We start from the raw sequence: 20,999 nt of genomic DNA, 5'->3' as shown, positions 1-20,999 counted from the left end.
CTCAAAATGGCGGGAGATTTGGGGAATGAATGAAGGCGACTGCTAGGTTGATTTCCTTTGTTTGTTGGATGAGATCACCTCATCAGCCATCAAGGTAAGTTAATTAATATGTTTTATTTTCCAGTGCAGTATAGCGGACACAGATATGTAAAGTTTCTTTTGATCCGTTCGCATTTTATGCATTCCGGTAAATTCCTGACTGGTTTTGCGGTCTTTCGCAGGATCACGGTTTCACGTTCCTTTTTTTGGGCAAAAGCGCCATTTAGTAAGCTTATTAACAGATAAACATTTCAACTCATCTTTGACGTTCTTAGTGCAAACAAAATTGGTTATTGGTTGCTTTCTTTGAATACCGCTGCGTTGTATTTGTGTATTACACAGCAGATGTTTGATGCGCTGTATCAATCCCGGGGTATCCAATCGAACCAATCGAACCAAAATCAATCGCCCGTCGTCGTGGTTCGGTTCTGAACATCTATTTTGCTGTGAGTTCGTCTCCATAACTCAATCGGGTTCGATTTTGTTGAATCTTCTCGTAGTAAAGGACTATAAATAACCTTTATTGAATAAAATAAATACCAAATAACTGATGTCAATGTAGATATATTTGGTGAAGAGAAAAAAGAGGAAAAACTGAAATCACATTGTTAAATTCTTTAGGGAGATATGGTCTGCCCTGCTCACTACATCAACAGAAGTTGCACCATTTCATTCACTGCAACATAGGAGTGTGTATTGTGAGAACAAATGGCAATCTCCCAACTTCGGCAGACTGGTGTGCCCGTGGCTGTGCAGAATCGTCCATCCCGAGGTATGGCGATCGCAGGGGGATGGTGCACATACAATATGTACGCAGTATAAAAAAAGGATTCGGTAATCGACGTCGGATCGTTTGTTGGTTGTTCGGTAATCGAACGTTCGTTGAGTTCGATGACAAATTTTATTGTGAGTTCGATTATGTTCGATACGAACCCAATCGAAGGTGTTCGTTGAGTTCGATACCGAACGTTCGATTGGATACCTCGGGATCAATCAATTCTATGATAGCAAAATTCAGCTTGATAGCGAGGCCTAGAGGACACAAACAAAATAAATTTTACAAGCATGTTTATTTATTTATTTTGTTTGTGTCCTCTAGGCCTCGCTACCAGGGGCGGGGAAGTGACTCCAACATAAAAAGAAAGGGGATTCTTGTCAAATCACTAAAATGTCAAAAGAAGACCATTCTAGGGTGCTAATACAGTATGACAGTGCTAAACAACATCTTGATCACTAAAAATATTTGCTTTACCTGGTTAGGCCTGGTTCTGACACACTAGCAACATATTGGCATAACGGCAAGGTCACGCAAATGCAAAAAAACACCTCACAATGACCAGGCCTTAGACCAAAATCAGCAATTTGCACCCTAAAGTGAGATGACGGGCAGGGTTGTTACATTAAATGGTAGCATTTCACTCTGTATGCAAGTGTAACGTTACACCAATTGACATCTCCTTACTCACACATTTTAACATTGGGTGAACTCAACTGTAAGGGCCTGATTACATGAGCAGGGCTGGCCCTGTTTGCTGAGATCTGTACGTCTGTTAAACGCAACAAAAATCAACATCGCGATTACATGACACCCGTCCAGCCCAGTTAACCGAGATCCCGGTTTTGCGATGCCGAGATCCCGGCTAGTCGGGCTGAAAATTTTCCATGTAATCTTGTTCACCAGGTCAGCCCGGCTAAACCGGCCAGCATTAAATTTCTCTTTTGAGCACAATATATGGCGAAAAATTCAATGTTCCTCCTTCTAAATAGGATGTAGAGGTAAAGTAGCCCATTCAGCCGCATAAGTGCAAAAAATTAACCACCAAATTGCCAGAAAAAGGTGATCAAGATCATCCGTGCTACATGTAAGAGCATTCTTAATAAAACTGGGCTGGAAGTCATCTCGGCAAACCAGGCCAGCCCGACTAACCAGGCTCATGTAATGCCGGGCTGAAAGTCATCTCAGCAAACCGAGCCAGCCCGGCTAACCCAGCCAGCCTGGTTCATGTAATCAGGCCCTAACACTAGTACATGATTGTATCCTTTAATGACTTAAGTTTTTGTAACCCAACAATAATTTATTTTTAAAGGTACATGCAGCTTGCACTGTCATTGTAACTTAAGTTTACAACCTTTTTACAGAAAGTTGCTCAACATCATACAGTACCAAAGTACTGTAGTGTGACAAATCACAGGTTTTAAAGATGTCGTCCCTAGAGAAGATGAAAATTCAAGGAATCCGTAGCTATTCCCATCTTGAGCCAAGTGTCATTGAGTTCCAAAAGCCACTAACATTGATTGTTGGACCAAATGGAGCAGGAAAGACGGTAACTGACTTAATGCATATTCAATATATGATAGTGGAGCTGCGATGTCAGTCATCTACATCTCTGACTTGCACCTTTGCCAGTTGCTATTAATATTTCTGGTCGATCTTGCTCCAGACCTGTTTTGGCTAGATATCTATATTTTCCAGGCTGATACATCTGTGAATACATGTAGCAACTGGGTACAAGTGAGCCCAGGAGGGAGGAGGGAGGTACGGTGGCATAATGATTAGTGTCTGACTCAAGCCCCCGGGGGGCACTCCCATACATGAGCTATATAGGTATGTGCCGCTGTGAAGGGTATGGTTTTCAAGCAGTTTAGTCTGGGATAGGGTATAGAAATCAGAGAGTTTTGATCTGGAAAAGGGTAGACATTTTGCGGGAAACTGATCGGTGGTATGACGAAATAAGTCCAGAATAGGAATAGAAACTCAGAAGAGAAAGAGGATTTCCTAAACGTTAATAAAAACATCGCGGCATCGTTGCTGACAGATGGTTTTCCATTAAAACACTGATAGTGATACAGTTCTAAAAAAATGCAAGTCTGGGATAGGGTAGGGATTTTCGGTGTCTAGTCTAGTATAGGGTTGCAAAAATCAGCTGAAAATGGTCTAGGATAGGGTAAGGCCTTCAAATTCCCAGCGGCACACCCCCACCCAAAAATGATACAGGGTGCCCCCCCGGGCTCAAACCCTGGCCAGGGTCATTACCTTGTATTCTTGGGCAAGACACTTTACCCTCATAGTACCTTTCTCCACCCAGGAGTATTAATGAATACTGGCAAATTTAGCGTTGGGGTAACCTAATAATGGAATAGCATCCCATATAGGAAGGAGTAGTAATATGGGTACTCCGGGTTGCTTATGCTTCATAAAGTGGGATAAGCCAGACTCCTTCGCTAGTGAAAAATTAGCCTTATTATATTTTTAAGTACATTTAACACATTGATAAACCCCTTTCAAAAGAAGCAAATAATATTGATTGTGTGGTCTTTTTCTAGACCTCAACTACCATAATATTATTATTTATAAGTTTTATCAATATTTTTTTCTTAACTTCCGCAAAATTTTGCTTCTAATGTTTTGCAGTCAGTTATAGAATGCCTTAACTACATGGCTACAGGAGACATGCCTCCAGGCAGCAAAGGAAGTTTATTTGTTCATGACCCTAAGGTAGGTTGTTAAAGTATAATCCAGTTACCACAGTTTTAAGTTCAGTTTAAGTTCCAAAGAGTCTTGTAACCTTCAAGAATTAAAGTCCCCCCCCACCCCCCCCCCCCAAAAAAAAAAAAAAAAAAAAATGTTGTAAAATTGGATATTGGTGGTTCCCATCCACTGGATTGAGTGGGCCGTGTCGAGCCCTGGCTGGGGCACTGCCTTGTGTTCTTGGGCAAGGCACTTTACTCTCATAGTGTCTCTCTCCACCCTTGTGTATAAATGGGTACCAGTGAATTTACTACTGGGGGAAACCCTGCGATGGACTAGCATCCTATCCAGGGGGAGTTGAATTACTCCTAGTCATTTTATGCTACCAAAACTGGGAAAAGCTGCTCTCTGGCCTGAGGGGCCACTTGACTCAAAATGTGCCAATTGATACTTTATCCCAGAAATACCATGAACCAATACAAAGTACAAATTAAATTAATACCATTCATTATTAAATAAGTGGGGTAAAAATTCAAAGTATCTCAATTATTCCAATCCCAAAATTCCTTCTCACCTAAATTCCATATCACTTTTATCTTCAATATCTCTTCCCCATGACCTCCCCTGGACAGGAAACCATCCTCTCCACTAGTCAGTGTTATGAATGATTTTATAAATCAGCACTCACTTTTATACCTGGTAATAGCACTTAATGAATACCCAACATAAGAAAGGCTGGTCATAATCTGGTCATAATACATGTATATTTTTTAAAAAAATATTGTACAGTTATTTCTTTCCTATAATAATAATTATTGTGCCTCTTTTTTTCATTTAGGTTGCTGGTGAAATAGAGGTGCGTGGTCAAGTAAAGCTGAAATTCCGAGATGTCACTGGTAGTCCTATTATTGTCACACGGACACTGGTGTCTCAGCAAAAGGTACGCAATTTATGACTTAACAATACCATGACCCAGTGTTTTCTATTCTTATTGGAAATTCTGTCACATAGCAGAATCTGTAACTATAGCTTTGTTGTGTCATTTTAGACATCTTCATCATTCACTTTAAACTACCGTAAAAACTCGTGTATAAGCCGCACTTTTTTGCCGAAATTTTGGGCTCAAATCGTGGGTGCGGCTTATCTCGGACCATTCACGCATTTTACAGGGCATCTGACAGGATGCGGTGGTGCAGCCGTGCGGGTCCACATAAATCTGCATAAATTGCTCACACTGCATCCTCCGCATCTTCCGATCTGCGCATTTTGGCGCATAAAACTGAAAAATTGCTCCATATTGCGACAAAGCAGCTCTTTACTTCCTCACAAACAAAAAAACAGAGACTGATCCACGCGTTCCACGTGTCTTTTGGCGTGGGCCTGGACACTGTGCCTGGTTACTAAGCTACAAACGCTTTCAAGAACACAGCGCAAAATCAGGTGCAAATTTGATGTAAAACCGTGATGAACGAAGAAATACCTGTCACGATGGCAGAAAAGATAAAAAAAATGTTAAAGTTGGCAGAATTATGTTTATTCTATAATTCTAAAATTCTGGGTAAGACTGAGTGTTTTCCTTTTGTGTTTATAGTATCCTGCACTCGTCGGAAGGCTCAGGAATCAACTTTTATAGCTTTATTGATTGTGAATTTCCTCATATCAGCATTTTTTCACAATCAACTGGGCATTTTTCCCCAGGTTATTTTTTTCTCAAATCATGCTTGATGGGGGTGCGGCATCCGGTGCGGCTTATACACGAGTTTTTACGGTACTGATTGGCGAATGTTGACTAGTACTGAGTCTAGTTCATCGCTGCCAAAAGGCTCGGTATTCCATGTCTTTGGGATTATTTTAAAGCTTATTAAATAAATAGCAAAACATTCTTTGCTTTTAGGGTAAAAAAGTCGAAACAAAGACAATGGAAGGAAACATCATGCGAGAAGTCCATGGCGAGGTACACATAAATAAATTATTTTCAAACAATACTGTCAGTTCCTGTACAAATTATGTGTCTCTGATGAGGCATGTACTAAAACCCAAAACAACAAAATGAAACCACGAAATGACCAAAACGAAACTGCCCAAATGACCAAAACGGCTGAAACGGGCTAAATGAAACGAAATCACCTGAAACAAGCAAAACCCATTACCATTAGTGAGTGCTAACCAAAAACAGGCTAACCGGAGTGCATACATGTATATTTATGGTAGGCAAGAAGGAATAGAGTTAACAGAAGTGTGTAGTAGGCTAACAGGAGTGTAAAGTGGGCTAAACAGTGTATAGTATGGTAAGTGGCGGAAATCTCAAGTGAAGTTTTGCTTGTTTCAGTGATTTTGTTTCATTTCACTCATTTTTTGTTTCAAATGGCAGTTTCGTTTCGGTCATTTCGGTGGTTTCGTTTTCGTTGTTTCGAGTTTTAGTACTTGCCCTCTGATGATTCTGATACTTAATGATATGATACATTTACAGTACATATTATGGGTTATTGACCAAGCGTGAGGTCAAGATGGCAGGATATTGGCCAAGTTCTTTTTTTGCGTGTTTATGGACCGAGACGAAGTCAAGGTCCATAAACACGCAAAAAAAAGAATGAGGTCAATATCCTGCCATCTTGACCAAACAAGCTTGGTCAATAAAGGATTTATTATTTGACTTTCTTAGAGTACTGAAAAGGAAGCCAGTTGCATGCACAATCAATGGCGCACGCTAAAATCATTTCATTGGTTTAAAAGTTTAACGAGTGACTGTCTAATTCTTGAATGAATCGAGTTGAAGTAAAACGACGTGACAACAGTGAAATTCAACTCTTTTTAACCGTCAAAAGGATATTGAAATGGCTAAAATTGCAAATCAACGTTGAGTTTGAAGCCTTAAAACAAGAATGTCCATTCCATCTGGCCGCCAGCTTTTGATGCAAACCTGCCCTGACACAAGCTGAATATTGAAATTGTGATTGTTGAAAGCGTTTGGGACTTACCACTTCACGGGAAAAGCTTGAACTTTCCTACATCGTTGATATAAATGTTCGACCCGATCTTATTCGACGTGAGCGTTAGAGGCTTCGATGAAAAGATGTTTTAAAAGCTTTCAGTGCCTGGTTTGCCGTGCCGTCCGCTTTCTTCCATGTTGAAGATCTTACACAAACGACTAGTTTGCCGAAGTCTTTATTCTTCAGGTATGTCACTGACTTCTCTCCCTTTTCCGCCGAAAAAAAAAAACGATAACATGTCTTCAAGTCGCTTTGCGTTATAATTTTTGTAGTAGGTGGTTGTTGTGGCAAATAAAATTCACGAAACTCGTTAGCATTTGTTAATTAATTTGTTTGTTCTAATTATTTCACTTCAAGACCTATTTCTTTGTTATTGGACTCCATTTCGCTAGAAACAGACAGAAAATACTTGTGTTGTTTCGGAACTACTTTCATAGCTCAAATTTACGACGAAAAAGTTTTTTCGCTTGTGGGAACACAGCGGGCCATCCCGAGTGGTCAAGATGGCTCCATCTTGACCGCTCGGGTAGCCAATCAGAGCACGGGATTCGTTTCATCTTGACCGCTCACGGAGCTAGTAAAATAATAAATAATAATTATTATACAATCTACATGTACTTATAAATCATAACTGTGTACTTCTTTCTTTTTAGAGGCGAAGTTTGAGCTCAAAGTGTGCTGATCTCAACAGAGAGGTTGGAATTATAACGTTACTGTTCTGTTGAAATTATTATACAGTACTTACCACAAGTATTCTAGATTTACATTTAGATTTAAAATCTTTATCATTAACTTCAGCCATTTTCTGGCTATTGTTTAGAAATATATAGGCCTGCAATGTGTGCAAAAAGAAACATGTTCTGTTCCCTTTTCAGATGATTTCTTTTCTTGGAGTATCTAAAGCTGTGTTAGATAATGTAGTTTTCTGCCATCAAGAGGAGTCTAACTGGTAAGTAATTGATTAATATATTGAAAGATTGAGTAGTTGTCTTGGTTTCTGATCTTATTGCAATTTGGCTGTTCAGGTTTAACAGTTAGTTCCATGCATGTTGCATTATGTAGCTCTTTCCATGATTGGCTGTTACATGCATGTCCATGCTTTGTTTTGTTATACATGACATAAAACACTTACATAGTAAGAAACACAGAAAACACTCTCCTATTGCATGAGTGTTTTTTTTTTGCATTCTTGCATACTGTACGGAAGAAAATAAGCAAATGAACATACAGAATGAGAGAAAAGATACAAAGTATTTGGAAATAATTATTTCCTGACAGTGTTATTATGTACATGTAATATTGTTTGTTGGTTACATGATTGTGTATATTGACCAGTATTTATTGTTATCACAGGCCACTTAGTGATGGAAAAACGCTGAAACAAAAGTTTGATGATATTTTTGCTGCCACAAGGTAGGCCTTCTACATAATTTATGTACATTGAGATTCAGTTTTTAAATGAAATTCATTATTAATAAATGTTTTTATTAACTGTCATCTTTATCCTCAGACACATCAAAGCTCTGGATGCAATTCGTAAATTTAGACTGGAACAGGTTGGTGCAGACTAAAGACCCTTCTCAGTCTGTCCCACTCCTTAAAAAGACGTTAAAAAAAACTTGAAGGCTGAGTGCTACTCTTCACCATTTTGGTTAAATACACTGTAATATTATTAGCTGTACCCATATTTATTTGATGTACAAGTAATCACATGAGGATGATCCCAATTAAGAATAAATATAGTTTCCATAAATTACCTACGTTGCTCGTCAGCCAATGAGGAGTGAGTATTTCTAAATTGTCGCTCAGCCAATTAAAAGGGGCAAGGAACTTAGAGAATTTTGCAAGTGATCAAAATAAAATATTTTTAGGGGGGGCCATTTTAAAAAAAAAAAAAAAAATAAAAAAGAAAAAAAAAAAAAAAAAAAAAAAAAAAAAAAAAAAAAAAAAAAAAAAAAAAAAAAAACCGCCCCCACAAAAAAAAAGCCGGGGGCGTTTAATCGAGAAAATATGTATTGTGAATAAATTGCCGTTTCTCACAACCAGTCGCCATTTGCAATTATAGTAATTTTTTGCTCAATGTGATAACAATGGTAAAGGAAACTAAGTCAATTGATGCTTCTGGCATTATTTGTTGTCTGTTTTGCAGAGCCAAACTGTGAAAGAGTATTCCATAGACTTGGGCCATTTAAAGGCAAACAAGGAAAAAGCAGAGCAAGTATGAAATCTAGTTAATTATGATTGATGTCTCAATCAATCCACTTATCTTGTGATCAATGTTCCAAAAGAATGAGAACATTACAATTTTTTAATTCATTTTATTTTATGAGGAATTATCATTTACATGAATGATATAAAATACCGCGCATTCTATTGTCTAATTGCTTCTGTCTGGCCTTGTAACTGTACATATGTAGATACATGTAAGTTGACAAAGCAACAAAGATCCGTTTTGTAGGCCATACCCATAGGCTCAATCCTGCCAAGATGTAAGAATTTTTGCCTCATGCAGTGTGGCGGTGTGCAAGGAATGTCCTGAAAGAATGTGCAAAGAATGTCCTGTCAGGCTAGTTAACAACTATTCACCGAAGTGGAGGTGGCAAGTAGTAGATAATTACCGAGCAGCGAAGCGGCGATGTAATTATCTACCACTAGCCACTGACACTGAGGTGAATAGTTGTTTTAGTATAATACTCAAACAGTGAGATAATATGGCCCGAAAGGATGACTTTTGATCAGTTTATTCTGTTAACAAGTGTAGTTTTCGCGTGCGAGTTGCTTGGAGGTGAATAGCAAAGGATATTGGAGTTTAAGTAGACAAATAGCGCACACCAAAAATGCTATCCACTGTTTAAGTATATACTAATAGATTTTTTCCATCACTTTCCCGATGAGCATGTACCATTTTGGACTCTTTTGTTCACAGATGAAATATGACCACTGAGATAGACAGTGTTGCACCCTGCAGTCATGTTCAGTCGCGTCATAAGGTTAAACCAATGATGCAAGGCACTGTATGATGTAGTAGCATGCAATCATGTACAAGGTATTTTAAGCAGGTCAGGAAACAGTTATTATAATGTGACCTCAGTTAAGATGGTAATCATTGTTAAAACAAATTATGTTTGACAGATAGCTGATGAAATGACCCAAACCCAAGGAAAGGTAGAAGCAACCAAAGATACAGTCAAGGATCTGAATCAAAAACTTGAACCAGTAGAGGTAACAATGGCTTAAGATCTTGTATGTAGTTATTACATACAAGATTCCATTTGCTTTTTCTTTGCTTTCTACAGTATGACGGTTTTGGTTTGCTACACAACAGTCTTTTCTGTGCATACATGTACACAAAGGGGGCTTACCTTGAGTGCAGATTCTGAAGTTTGCTATAAATTGTGTGATTTTGTTTAATTTGTTGTAGCTGAGGTTGGCTGAACTTGCAAGCATTGCAGATGATGTATTTCAGCTAGAGAAAAAAGTTGGTAGGTGTTGACTCAAGTCAACAAAAACTCTTAGTACTTGTATGTTCAGTAGTTGTTTGTACACTTGTGAATATAGGTGGTTTTAACTGTCACACCACAAAAAAAAATAAATCCAAAACTATTGAGTCAAAAAAAAAATCAATAATATTACAGGCTGTAGAAAACTAACATATAAACTTCTTGTCCAAGTCTCAGGTCTGTATGGTATTCGGTACTCGAGTTATCCATCAAAATGTTTCACGCAAATTTAGAGAGCGTAGTATGGAAACGCCATGTTGGAACCAACATGGAACCAACATGGCGGCCGAAAATCAACAAAAACATCTGGCATTCACTTCTGCTACAAAAAGCAGTCAGATCACCCACCACCATGAACAAGTTAACATTCAGACAAACACTTCTCGCAAAAATAATTAATCTCAACTGTTCAGATTGTCAAAAATCACAAGATAACGCATTTTTTAAATTACATGTAACAGCCTTCTGGCGGCCATCTTTGATCTTGTGCGGCGTGAGACTCAGAAATTCAAAATGCTTTATCTTAAAGACAGTGAATGCTATCGAGCTTAAAACCTTCAACAAAATGTGTATTAAGGACGTCAAATAGCCAGTGGAAGATAAAAACTCAGGGGCTTTGCGATTCTGAAATTTAGAACTTTGATGACGTCACTTGAAAACCAAGAATACATGTATACCTGACCTGCAATCCAGTAGGTAGAACAGTACTGTCATGTACAATGTACTACCAGACATTGTACTCAAATTGTAATCTGGGGACAAGGTTAATTCACTTGCAGACCGACCTTACACTTTTACACATTAATTATTATTTACTAGCTTAATACATGTAGTTTTAACAGTAAGTTGTTATGATTGAGAACGTTCTGTAAATAATTATTTGTTGCTGAAAAATAAATTTATTTTTAAACTGCCACTTGCAAAAGTTAAAAAAAAATTGATCAGCACTTGACCAAGGTTATTTTACATGTTTCAGAGTCCTTGTCGACAGAAAAGAAGCAACTTTTCAAAGTGGAGGCTGATCTCAAAGACAAGATTACCAATCTTTTCAATGGTAATTAGTTTAAATTATTGTCCCACGCATGTTGTTACCAATAAGGCAGCATAATGGCTATCAGTATGATTCCAGTCAGAATTTTGTCTCCAAAAGGTCATAGATCTACAATGGGCGCCAAAAGTGTTAAGACACTCGGCACTTTTTAAGTACCTTGGACAAATTTTACCCTTCAGCCCTTCGATATTACCCCCTCCCCCCAAAACAAAGTTGGGTTTGCTATTTGCAAGACTTGCCTCGTTTGTGTACAACATTGAAAAGGGGAAGGGGGAGTGGTTCACAAGCTGCAACAGATTTAAGGTGGGAAAATGGGAATGCTAAATCAGCATTAATTTCAACCAACAGTTAATTTACTGTCTCAACGACTTTTGGCACTTTTGGTAGCCTGAAGAAATCTCTTGTTGAAATCATCTGGTAAGAGTCCAGTAAAGGCTAATCTGCTGAGTTAGAAACAGCTGTCTGAATGTAATGATACTGTTAAAAAAATTCAAAAGCTATAGGAAGAAGACTTGTCAGTTATGCATCTCTCAGTTGTTCATAATGCAAACTCCCTACCTGTAACATTTTTCTGTTTTGTCATCAAACAAAAAATTGTAATTGTCCTTTAGGTTCTGTGGAGGAACTACACCAGATCTTTTCAGAATTTCAGTCAAGAGTAATGGAAAAAGAAAAGACCTTAAGAGAGGTAATTAGTTATTAAAAAAGAGTTTTTAAGGCGGAGGGGTTAAAAAAAATTTTTTTTAATGTCTTCTACCGATCGCACTACTGGTTCCAGTATTTTCAGTAATTAGTAATCTTAATGTGGAAATTGTGCACTCCTGTTTATTATAACTATAAGAACTAACATAATTATGATTCAAGCAACTTTCACAAAATTATGTGGTTGCAAAGCAAAGAATAACGTTAGTCTGCTATATTGTTTTACTTACTTTACATTGAATATTAAACTAAGCTGTTTAAAACTCAGAACATACAATGTAGTTAATAGGGGAAATGGTTAGGAAGCCCGGCAAACATCAGGGCAAACAAGGGCCAAGATTTATGTTGGAGGTCCATGACCCTGCACATCTTTTGTTTTGCGCTCATACACTATGCATGAATTACGTATGGCAATGTTTTTATTGGTTATTTGCATGAACACACGTAACCACCTATTGTATTTTGTCAGGTTTGCAGGGTCAACCCCCAAAATAGCGAACAAAAACATACAACAAAGAACTTTGCCAGGCTTCCTAACCATTTCCCTCTATTAACTATGCTCAGAATGAATCTGAAAGAAGAAGACACCTCTTTGGTTCTTTCTTGCCCAAAAAACTGCCTTCTGACTTTTCATCTACAGGTACAGGTTGTGTACACTGTATGTGCAAAACCACGTAAAAATTGTTGGGAGGCTTGACAATTAAAATTGAAATTTGATTAAATCTGTGTTTGGTCGTTTGCAACAAGAGAACCTGTCTGGTATTGTGACTTGGATTTTAATGATTGAAACTGGGAGTTTTGAAAAAAAGTGGGTTTTAGTTACTTAACCATTTTGATTATGTACATGTATTTTAGAATGATGGCAAACTACAGAAGTTGACTAAAGACCAGCAAATACTGACTGCTGACCAGAATAAGTTACTGTTAGATCATGGAAAACTTGAACAGCAGGCACAGGTAAGAAGAATACAAAAATTATTCTTAAAGTTGGTTGGTTGGGGGGGGGGGGGGGCATATTTTGATAAGTTACACAAGCACGTGCAGTAAAAGGTACTAAAAAGTGATAAAAGATTTATTTATACCAGCACACTGCTGTGACATCTGCAAAGGAGGTATGCTCAACACAATATGTGATGAATGTGTTTCTTCTTCTTTTTACAGAGGCACAAACAGAATCTAAATGACAGAGATCAGGCAATTGTAGATCTTGCCAATGAATATGACTTCAGAGGTACATGTGCATTTGCTATTTACATCAAGTTATGCCGCTTACTGTACCGCCTAGGGACAATGAAACCAGTGCCTTCCAGTGTCAATTTATGTTATTTATTTATTTATGTTATTTTTTTCATTAAACTAAATAATAAATGTGTAGATACATGTACATGTAACTAGACTTAATTCATTTAATGTAGTTTCTTAAAGTCTTAACACTGAGATGTTTTCCAAAAGGCTCATGATAGGGAAAAATGTAATAACTATCATAATCCTTTAATGCTTTGTTGTTGTATAGGATTTGAAAAAGGTCCCTTTTCTGAAGACAGAGTAGATCAATTCCTCGTGGAAATGAAGAAAAAATATCAAACCGTTATTGAAAACACAAAGCGCCAAAGGGTAAGAAAATTGTTTTGTATTAATGGGGTAGGTGACTTACGGTTGAAGGTGTGAAGTTGCTTTGTTTCTTTTTTTTAATTTTCTGCAAAAAATTAATGATGTTTTGACTAATGGTTTAGTAGTACGAAAGTGGATATAGATTTACATTGGTTATAACTTTTAGCAAAATACATGTACAACAATTCTAAGGGGACAGACCATGAACGTAATGGCGCTCCTGAAAATATCTAATTGCCGTAACCGTTCATCAATAGGATGCTTAAAATGCGTGCAATTCCACAATTGGTTTTGGCTCCGTTAAATCCTACACCAATTACAGAAGCACTGTTAGGACCCTTACAATTGAGCACTGTTACTTACAAGACAAAGTAATAAGACACAAGACTCAAATAAAGACACTACACATTGTTACATAAGATTTTAATTGGGCTAATGATTTTTCCTTTCTTTCTTTTTCCCTTTGACTTGTAAATGTATCATTACATTTTGTGTTTGCCTTAAATTTGACAGCAAGTATTTGACGAGAACTTGAATAAAGTGCAGAAGAAACTTGACGAGATGAAGAAGAACCAAGCACAGTGTGAGGAAACTATTCGGCTCAAAAACAAACTCATGGTAATGCAACACGTTATGTACATGTCGCTGTACTGTAGTACTAAATGTAAGGTCATCGCCATCGAAATAGAACTGACAATAGATTTTTGTTCAAGCTTTACCTATCGGTTTTTCGTCTTAAGAGAACCTAAAGTTTGAAATAAAAAAGAGAGGCCCCCATATTCGTTAAGGAACAGGAGGATAACTATATCCAATAATTCTTTACAATATAAGCTTCCAGAACCACTATTCGTGGGAGCAGAAAAAATGGAGAGAAAGCAAAAAAGTGAAATATAACCATGGCTGTACAGTTTCGACTTCAGGGAACAATAAATTATTAAAGTTATGTTTCAAGATAAAGGCACACATTTCAGGCTGTTTAAATGACACTGATTTAGCTTTTTTCGGCGACCACTCAAGTGGATTTTACCTAAAAATAAAAAAAAATAAAATAAAAACAGCATGGCCAATAACAGCGCGGCAAAAACTGACAAATCAGTTTCATGATCATAGACATAGCATCACAACATCCATTGAGGAACAGCTTTTAACTTAACGTTGAAGAAAAATTCTTCTCAAGTTTTTGAAGCATTACTCACTGACAACAGCTTTGTTTGAGTTATCACTTTGGTTTATTTGTGCATTTTGGTCTTGCTTTATATAGAGGGAAAATCAACAGAAACTGAGACAAATCGGCCAGGAATTGAGTAACGTGGATGCTTCAGCCAACAGACTGAAATCACTGGAGGAAGAGCTGCAAAGAGCGGTGGGTGTTATAAATTGAAATTCTATTTACTTACACATTCTTAAATGTTAATGTTTTGCAAAAACTTCATTTCGCGATTTTGAAAGAGGGTATTTCGCGACACTAAATTTCTGTAATAAGCCACTTTCTTTTTTCACGACACCAATTTTGTGTTTTCTTTTTGAAAATTTTGTGTAATTAAGTATGGGAACTTTGTGGCACATCACCATATGCTACAACAAACTTACTCCGGAATTCCGGCCTTCTTTTCATTGGTTTACTTGATAATGCATTCAGTTGATAATGTAAGAAAAAAGTTAGATGTTGACTGTTGTGAATGTACAACAACAAACGTGAGTGATATCGCCAGCTTAAAGGCAGACTCCCCCTCAGTCATCTTTTATATATGACATAGGCGTCTTTTAGAGCCTGGAAAATGATGAAATTGCAGTTAATTATTTTTCGATAAAAGACGTCTTGCCCAGATGATTCAGGCTCCAATACTTTTGAGAAGGCCAATCATCATCATTCTTTTGTCTTGGTTACATACGTTAACACCTGTTCCAATAAGGGGCTTCTAACAAAGATGCATCTGTGTACGCCAGATGAGATGAGATAAAAAACGGGCGACGAAAGGCAAGGGCAGACAGCTGTTAAAGAAAATACGTCACGGGGATTTCACAGATTTTTGGTCTAATATAATTAGTAGTAGGCGACCTAACCCATAAAAAAATATTCTCTTAGTGTATAACCTTAATTTGCGGATAGAAATCAAGCTACGGCTACATTGCTAGTTGCAATCCACTTCCATCCGAGCCATCCGAAGCCAAAGACGCTCGTTAACAGTTTCAGTACTCTAATGTAGCAAATTTTAATAAAAATGGACTATAATTTTTAGGTTTCCTGCAAAACAAATATAAATTTTTGCTGTTTCAAAATCTGGTAAAATCCGTAACAAAGCCCCTTCAAGAGAATTCGTCTGACTTGACAATAGTTTTAACATGGTTTCAATGACAACAACTCTCGCAAGTCACAGAACCTCAGTAAAATGTTCTCTCTTCCCTAACAGGAAAGAGAGCTTGAAGGTGTTCAAGAGAGTGGTAATGTCAATGTACTGGGTAAAGAGATTGATAAGCTGCAGACTGACAAGCGGCAAGTTGATAACGAACTACGTCAGTTAAGAGAAGAACAGCAAGCCATGCACATGCAGTCCACAACACAAGCTAAACTGGATATGCTGACCAAAGAGAAGAGTAGCAAAGAAGATGCTATTCAGAAAATGTAAGAACAGTGAACACTTTTATAAAGTATTATTTCGTTTGTCTCACGACGTAGTCACGTGTGATGGAGATCGCGACGTTTCGACTGCATACTGCAAGTCTTCATCAGGCAATAAGGTCGACTGGTTGTGCGTTAGCTTATAAAGCACACGGCTGCGCTGTGATTGGTTGGTTTTCAACAGCTGTGATTGGTGCATTTTGATCCTCAGTGTTCTGCATGCTGGTGTACTGTTGTTCCCTCGGCGGTCCGCAGTCGTACGACTGTACGACTGCGGACCGCCGAGGGACATTCAAACAGTCGCGCACCCGTTTAAGTCACCCGGGATTTCCCGGAAACACTTGCATACAAGCGAGCAAAGAACTGGAATATTGTAAAGCTGTTGTGAAATGTAAAGTTAAATTCGCCCTACGCGACAGAAATATTCAGAAAACCAGAGACTTAAGCCCTGGACAAACGGTAACGCAAGTTGCTACGAGGTGCAATTGTTTTTCCTCGATCGCGCGATCCGATCGCGCGCGCACTCTTGTCTCGCCCCAATCCTTCCTCGCGCGTCTTAAACCCTCTCTAGCCTCGCACTCCCTTAATAAATTTCGAGAGAAAAACAGACTGCAAGCAGTCTAATGGACTTTTGTTAAACAGCTTTCCTGCTTAGTTTTATGCGGTGATTAGTCAAACAAAGATCAAGACTGGTAACCTTTGCAGGAGCTACGTCTGAAGGGGATTTCGCAGATTTTTGGTCTAAACTGTTCTGAAATTAGTGGAAGGCAATTTAACTCATGAAAAACATTATCTTTAAACAAGCAAAGGGAGATATAACTTTAATTTGTGGATAGAATTCAAACTTTGGGCTAAAAATATCGAGTTTTTTGAAGATATGCGGTAACAGCTTGATAGGTTTGGCCTCAATTTTTTAAGTTGCAATCCATTTCCATCCTAGCCATCTGCAGCCAAAGACGCTTGTTAACAGTTTCAGTGGTCTAATATAGCAATTTTAAATAAAAAATATGGACCGCTATTTTTAGGTTTCCTTTGACACAAATATAAATTTTGGCTTTTCATATATCTGTTACAATCCTTGACAAAGCCCCTTTAAGGAAAAGGCAAGGAACTTTCATATTGGCCCTTTGGTAAGGCAAGATAAATCTCGTATAATTTACTTGGCTACCATCCTCTAGAAAACGAAACTAACGATTCACTACTCTGTTTTTGTTTCCATTTTTCAGCATGGACCGTCATGAAGAAGATCTGAAATCCACACTGGGCGCACGTGGCACATCAGAGAGTCTACACACGAGATTGAAAGAACACTTGAGAGTGAAAGAAAGAGAGTTGAAGGAAACGAGGAACAATCTACAGAAACAGAAGCAACTGCTTTCTTCCAAACAAATGAGGAAAAAAATGATCACGTAAGAGTTAAGACATTTGTTTACCCGCGGTAATAGTTTGTTCCAGGCTCTAAGTAGTTGGGGAAGAGCGAATCCTCGCTTGCTTGCGTTTTTCGCTCTCCTCCAACTACCAAGAGCCTGGAACAGGATACCTCGGTAACCGATTTAATGCAAGTGCTTATGGGGCCGAGTATTCAAAATTAGAAATAAATATTACAAATTAAACAATAACAAGGTTAAAAATCCTAACTGACAGGAGGCAAACCAGTTGGTTATTTACAAGCGTGACCGAGGACTTGAACTCGGGTCTAGCACGAAACAACTCCAGAGAGTGGTCAGAACGGGACGTAAACCTGGAACCCCCGGTTTTAAGGTCAGCGCCCAAACCACTACACTGTAGGTCACACTACCTCCTAGAAATTATTCTCAGCAACGAGTGAAATTGTTGGTCTTCTTACTTAACTTTGTTATCCGTTAACAGAGAGAACTTAAAAGACAAGGAGAATCAAGCACAGCAGTACAAGCGTCAAATATCTGAGGCGTGTGGCGAGAATGACTATAATACCACAAGAGAAGATATCCGCGAAAACATCGAGAAACTAAACGAGTAAGTAACAGTTTGGAACAAAAAAAGGGTCGTTTTGATCAATCTTCGTAATTATTCACCCGAAAGGTAATCGATTTTTACCGACCAATAGAAAAAATGACACGACCACTCTCGGGCAATCCGAAAATTGTCACATAAGCTGACGTCATAAGAATATCGTCATGTCTCTTTGCATAATCTTGAAAACTATCTTTGCTCTTTTTGTACGTTGGCTGTTATGGTAGTTACGTGTTGTTTGGATTTTACAAGTTCTCAAGTTACTGTTTTGTTAAGCGATGACGTTAGGCATCGGTTTAATGTCATGGGCCGTCGACCGGTTCTGTTTGGCGTTTCGCGCGATCGACCACTGAGTAGGACTGGGAAATAACTACAGGAATAAATGAGACGTGAACCGAGAACAAGTTTAGCGCAACAAGAAATCGCCGCGAAGAAGACAAGGTAAAATACTACTTGGAACTTAGAAAGGACTAATACAAAATATAAACGAAAGAGACAAATTATATTTGAAGGGACATCTTGGCCTGTGTAAAACAGTTATGAGATCGCGCTTGACCTTGGTCGCTCAAGAGAAGTATCGTATACTGTAAAGTATTTTAGGCTTAAACCAGATGTCACGCTACAAGATAGCACATCCTTTGTTCCATCCTCGGAGACCCAGGGGCAGTTAGTGGGGGCGAAAGAAACGCGAAACTGCGGTCAAAAATAGCGCGAAACTGCGCGCAAAAAAATTGGCATAATTATAAAAGTTGTATTGACTGAAAGTGCCCCTGGGGAAAGTGTCTTACCAGACCAGTTCAAAAACCTCTCTGAATACTGCCTCCCGATTGGGCAGAAAAATCTTTTGTATTCCCTTTGTATTATTCCGTTCAATCGGCAACCAGCCTGACTACAGTACTTTTGATGTGTTCTCTTACGAAGTATGTACACAAAGCCAGTTCGCTCGCCATACCTGTCTTGCTTGTTCGCCAAGAATTTGCTCGGGAAGGAAAAGTTTCGTCTAGTGCTTCCTCAACTTGGATGTAAAGTGTCGGGAAAATTTTGTCTTCGGGAAATATGACCGTCATTTGAGTGCTACAATTGTTGCTGCACGCATTACACGCGCGCGTAGCTAATCGGTCGATCGACGGAAAAATTTTACAAAATGTAAAGTCTTGAAAGTTTGTTTGGAAATAGTTTTTGACTTACTAAAATCTTTAGCTTGAAGTACCTTAAAACACATTGTTATTTTAATTTATTACTATGATATTCGAAGTTATCTTTCTTATTACTATCTTTTCTTTAATGTAGATAAGGTATTACCTTTTTTGTAACTTTATTTATTTATTTTTTCTTCTTCATTTTCTTCTTACCTCCCGCCTCAAATAACTAGGCTAATTGCGGGAGGTGAAAAATATTGTAAATAATATGATTGTTTAAATAAACTTTTTGTTGTTGTTGTAGTTTCGCTTCCAGCTGCGATCGATCTTCTATTATCTCACCTATAAAAAACTTAGGAATAGATAGATAGATAATCTTTATTTAAACACGGTCAAATTCGTCAGCTTACAACAATCTAATTATAATATATATACAAGAAAGAGGGGAAATATAAAAATATATGTACAAATATAAAAAGCTGCTTTCCACGAATGCCGTGCCCTAGAGTATTTGTTCAATTAGTTTTTTAAATTGCCCAAGGGACAACCAAGGGACTCTGCTTGTCTTACGTTAATAGGAAGACTGTTCCACAAGATGGCGCCACTGTACGTAAAGCTGTTTTTGTAATAGTTAGTGCGCGGTAATGGAACATTGAGTTTGTTTTCAGAGTCCCTTAGGTTGTACGCGGTTTCTCGTTTTTCAAATTTAGACGATAGGTAGTCTGGAGCCAACCCGTGCAGAGACCTGTAAACCGTCGTGGCTCTTTGAATTTGCTGCTGGCGAGCTAGATTTTTCCATCCTAGAATTTCAAATAAATCACCAGCGTGCGCGTCATAGTTTGAGAAGGTCAAAACACGGGCTGCTCTATTCTGTAGCTTTTGTAGCTTGTTTTGCAAAGTGATCCCACAGTTTCCCCAAACAGTACTGCAGTAGTCAAATGCGGTTGTATTAAAGATCTGTATATTAGGTGTAAAGTTGCTTGAGGGATCAGGTGCCTTACTCGTTTAAAGGCCCCAATCCCAGAAGCAATTTTCTTTGTTAATTTCTCGATATGACTACTCCAATCAAGTCTGTCGTCGATGATCACTCCACTCTGCCTAGATCCAATAAGTATAAACTTGGTTTTAGTCATATTTAGAGTAAGTTTGTTTGCTCTCAGCCAGTTGTGAACGTTTTCTAGATCTTGGTTTAGGCGTAACTGAATATTGGCTGTGTTGTCACTCGCGTATGTAAGGTGGGTGTCGTCTGCGTACATCCTTGGCTCACAATTTGAGAGACAATTCGGAAGATCGTTTATATATAATAGAAATAGTAGTGGCCCTAAAATCGTTCCCTGGGGGACACCACAACATAATGAACAACTACTGGAGAGCGAACCATTGATAGAGCACATTTGTGTGCGGTTTTCTAAATATGACCTAAACCATTGGTGTGAATTACCATATATACCGTAATGACTTAATTTAGACAAAAGGATCTCATGGTCAACTGTGTCGAAGGCCTTTTTTAGATCTAGGAAAACAACAGCATTAATTTTGCCGTGATCGATATTATATGCCCAAGTGTCTGTGGCCTCGAAGAGAGCCGTTACAGTTGAGTGAATGGCACGAAAACCTGATTGGTGTTTACAAATGATATCGTGTTCTTCTAAATAAGCATATAGTTGGTCATAAATAATTCTTTCAAACACCTTGGCCACAATGGAGATCACAGAAATTGGGCGATAGTTGTTAAGGTCGTTTCGATCGCCTTGTTTAAAGAGTGGGGTAACCCTCGCGCATTTCCAATCGTCGGGAAATATACCTAGACTTATTGATTGGTTAAATATATCACGAATAGGAATGCAGATGAGATCTGCGCAGTCTCGGATGAGCCTAGCAGGTAT

General features: G+C 38.2%; 1 protein-coding gene across 2 annotated transcripts in view; it reads left to right on the top strand.

Moving 5' to 3' along the window:
* Position 1: 1 nt before the first annotated feature.
* The window catches only part of LOC144662068 (DNA repair protein RAD50-like), a 44,244-nt gene continuing 23,246 nt past the window's right edge, over positions 2-20,999 (top strand). The window contains exons 1-22 of one of the 2 annotated variants that reach the window (XM_078522803.1): positions 2-94; positions 2,179-2,363; positions 3,452-3,535; positions 4,347-4,448; positions 5,403-5,462; positions 7,152-7,193; positions 7,374-7,447; positions 7,852-7,911; positions 8,009-8,054; positions 8,648-8,716; positions 9,631-9,720; positions 9,920-9,980; positions 10,975-11,052; positions 11,661-11,737; positions 12,607-12,708; positions 12,913-12,982; positions 13,265-13,365; positions 13,876-13,980; positions 14,624-14,725; positions 15,774-15,985; positions 17,209-17,391; positions 17,852-17,977. In XM_078522803.1, coding sequence (XP_078378929.1) covers positions 2,241-2,363; positions 3,452-3,535; positions 4,347-4,448; positions 5,403-5,462; positions 7,152-7,193; positions 7,374-7,447; positions 7,852-7,911; positions 8,009-8,054; positions 8,648-8,716; positions 9,631-9,720; positions 9,920-9,980; positions 10,975-11,052; positions 11,661-11,737; positions 12,607-12,708; positions 12,913-12,982; positions 13,265-13,365; positions 13,876-13,980; positions 14,624-14,725; positions 15,774-15,985; positions 17,209-17,391; positions 17,852-17,977 — 1,967 coding nt within the window. In that variant the 5' untranslated portion in view covers positions 2-94; positions 2,179-2,240. The remainder of the gene's footprint in view (positions 95-2,178; positions 2,364-3,451; positions 3,536-4,346; positions 4,449-5,402; positions 5,463-7,151; positions 7,194-7,373; positions 7,448-7,851; positions 7,912-8,008; positions 8,055-8,647; positions 8,717-9,630; positions 9,721-9,919; positions 9,981-10,974; positions 11,053-11,660; positions 11,738-12,606; positions 12,709-12,912; positions 12,983-13,264; positions 13,366-13,875; positions 13,981-14,623; positions 14,726-15,773; positions 15,986-17,208; positions 17,392-17,851; positions 17,978-20,999) is intronic. The other variant, XM_078522808.1, reaches the window with a different exon arrangement.

The sequence above is a fragment of the Oculina patagonica genome, chromosome 1 (assembly GCF_052425735.1).
Source record: "Oculina patagonica isolate OP01 chromosome 1, crgOcupat, whole genome shotgun sequence".
Classification (NCBI taxonomy): Eukaryota; Metazoa; Cnidaria; class Anthozoa; order Scleractinia; family Oculinidae; genus Oculina; species Oculina patagonica.
The sequence above is the reverse complement of the archived record's forward strand: the minus strand, read 5'-3'. Positions and strand labels throughout refer to the sequence as shown.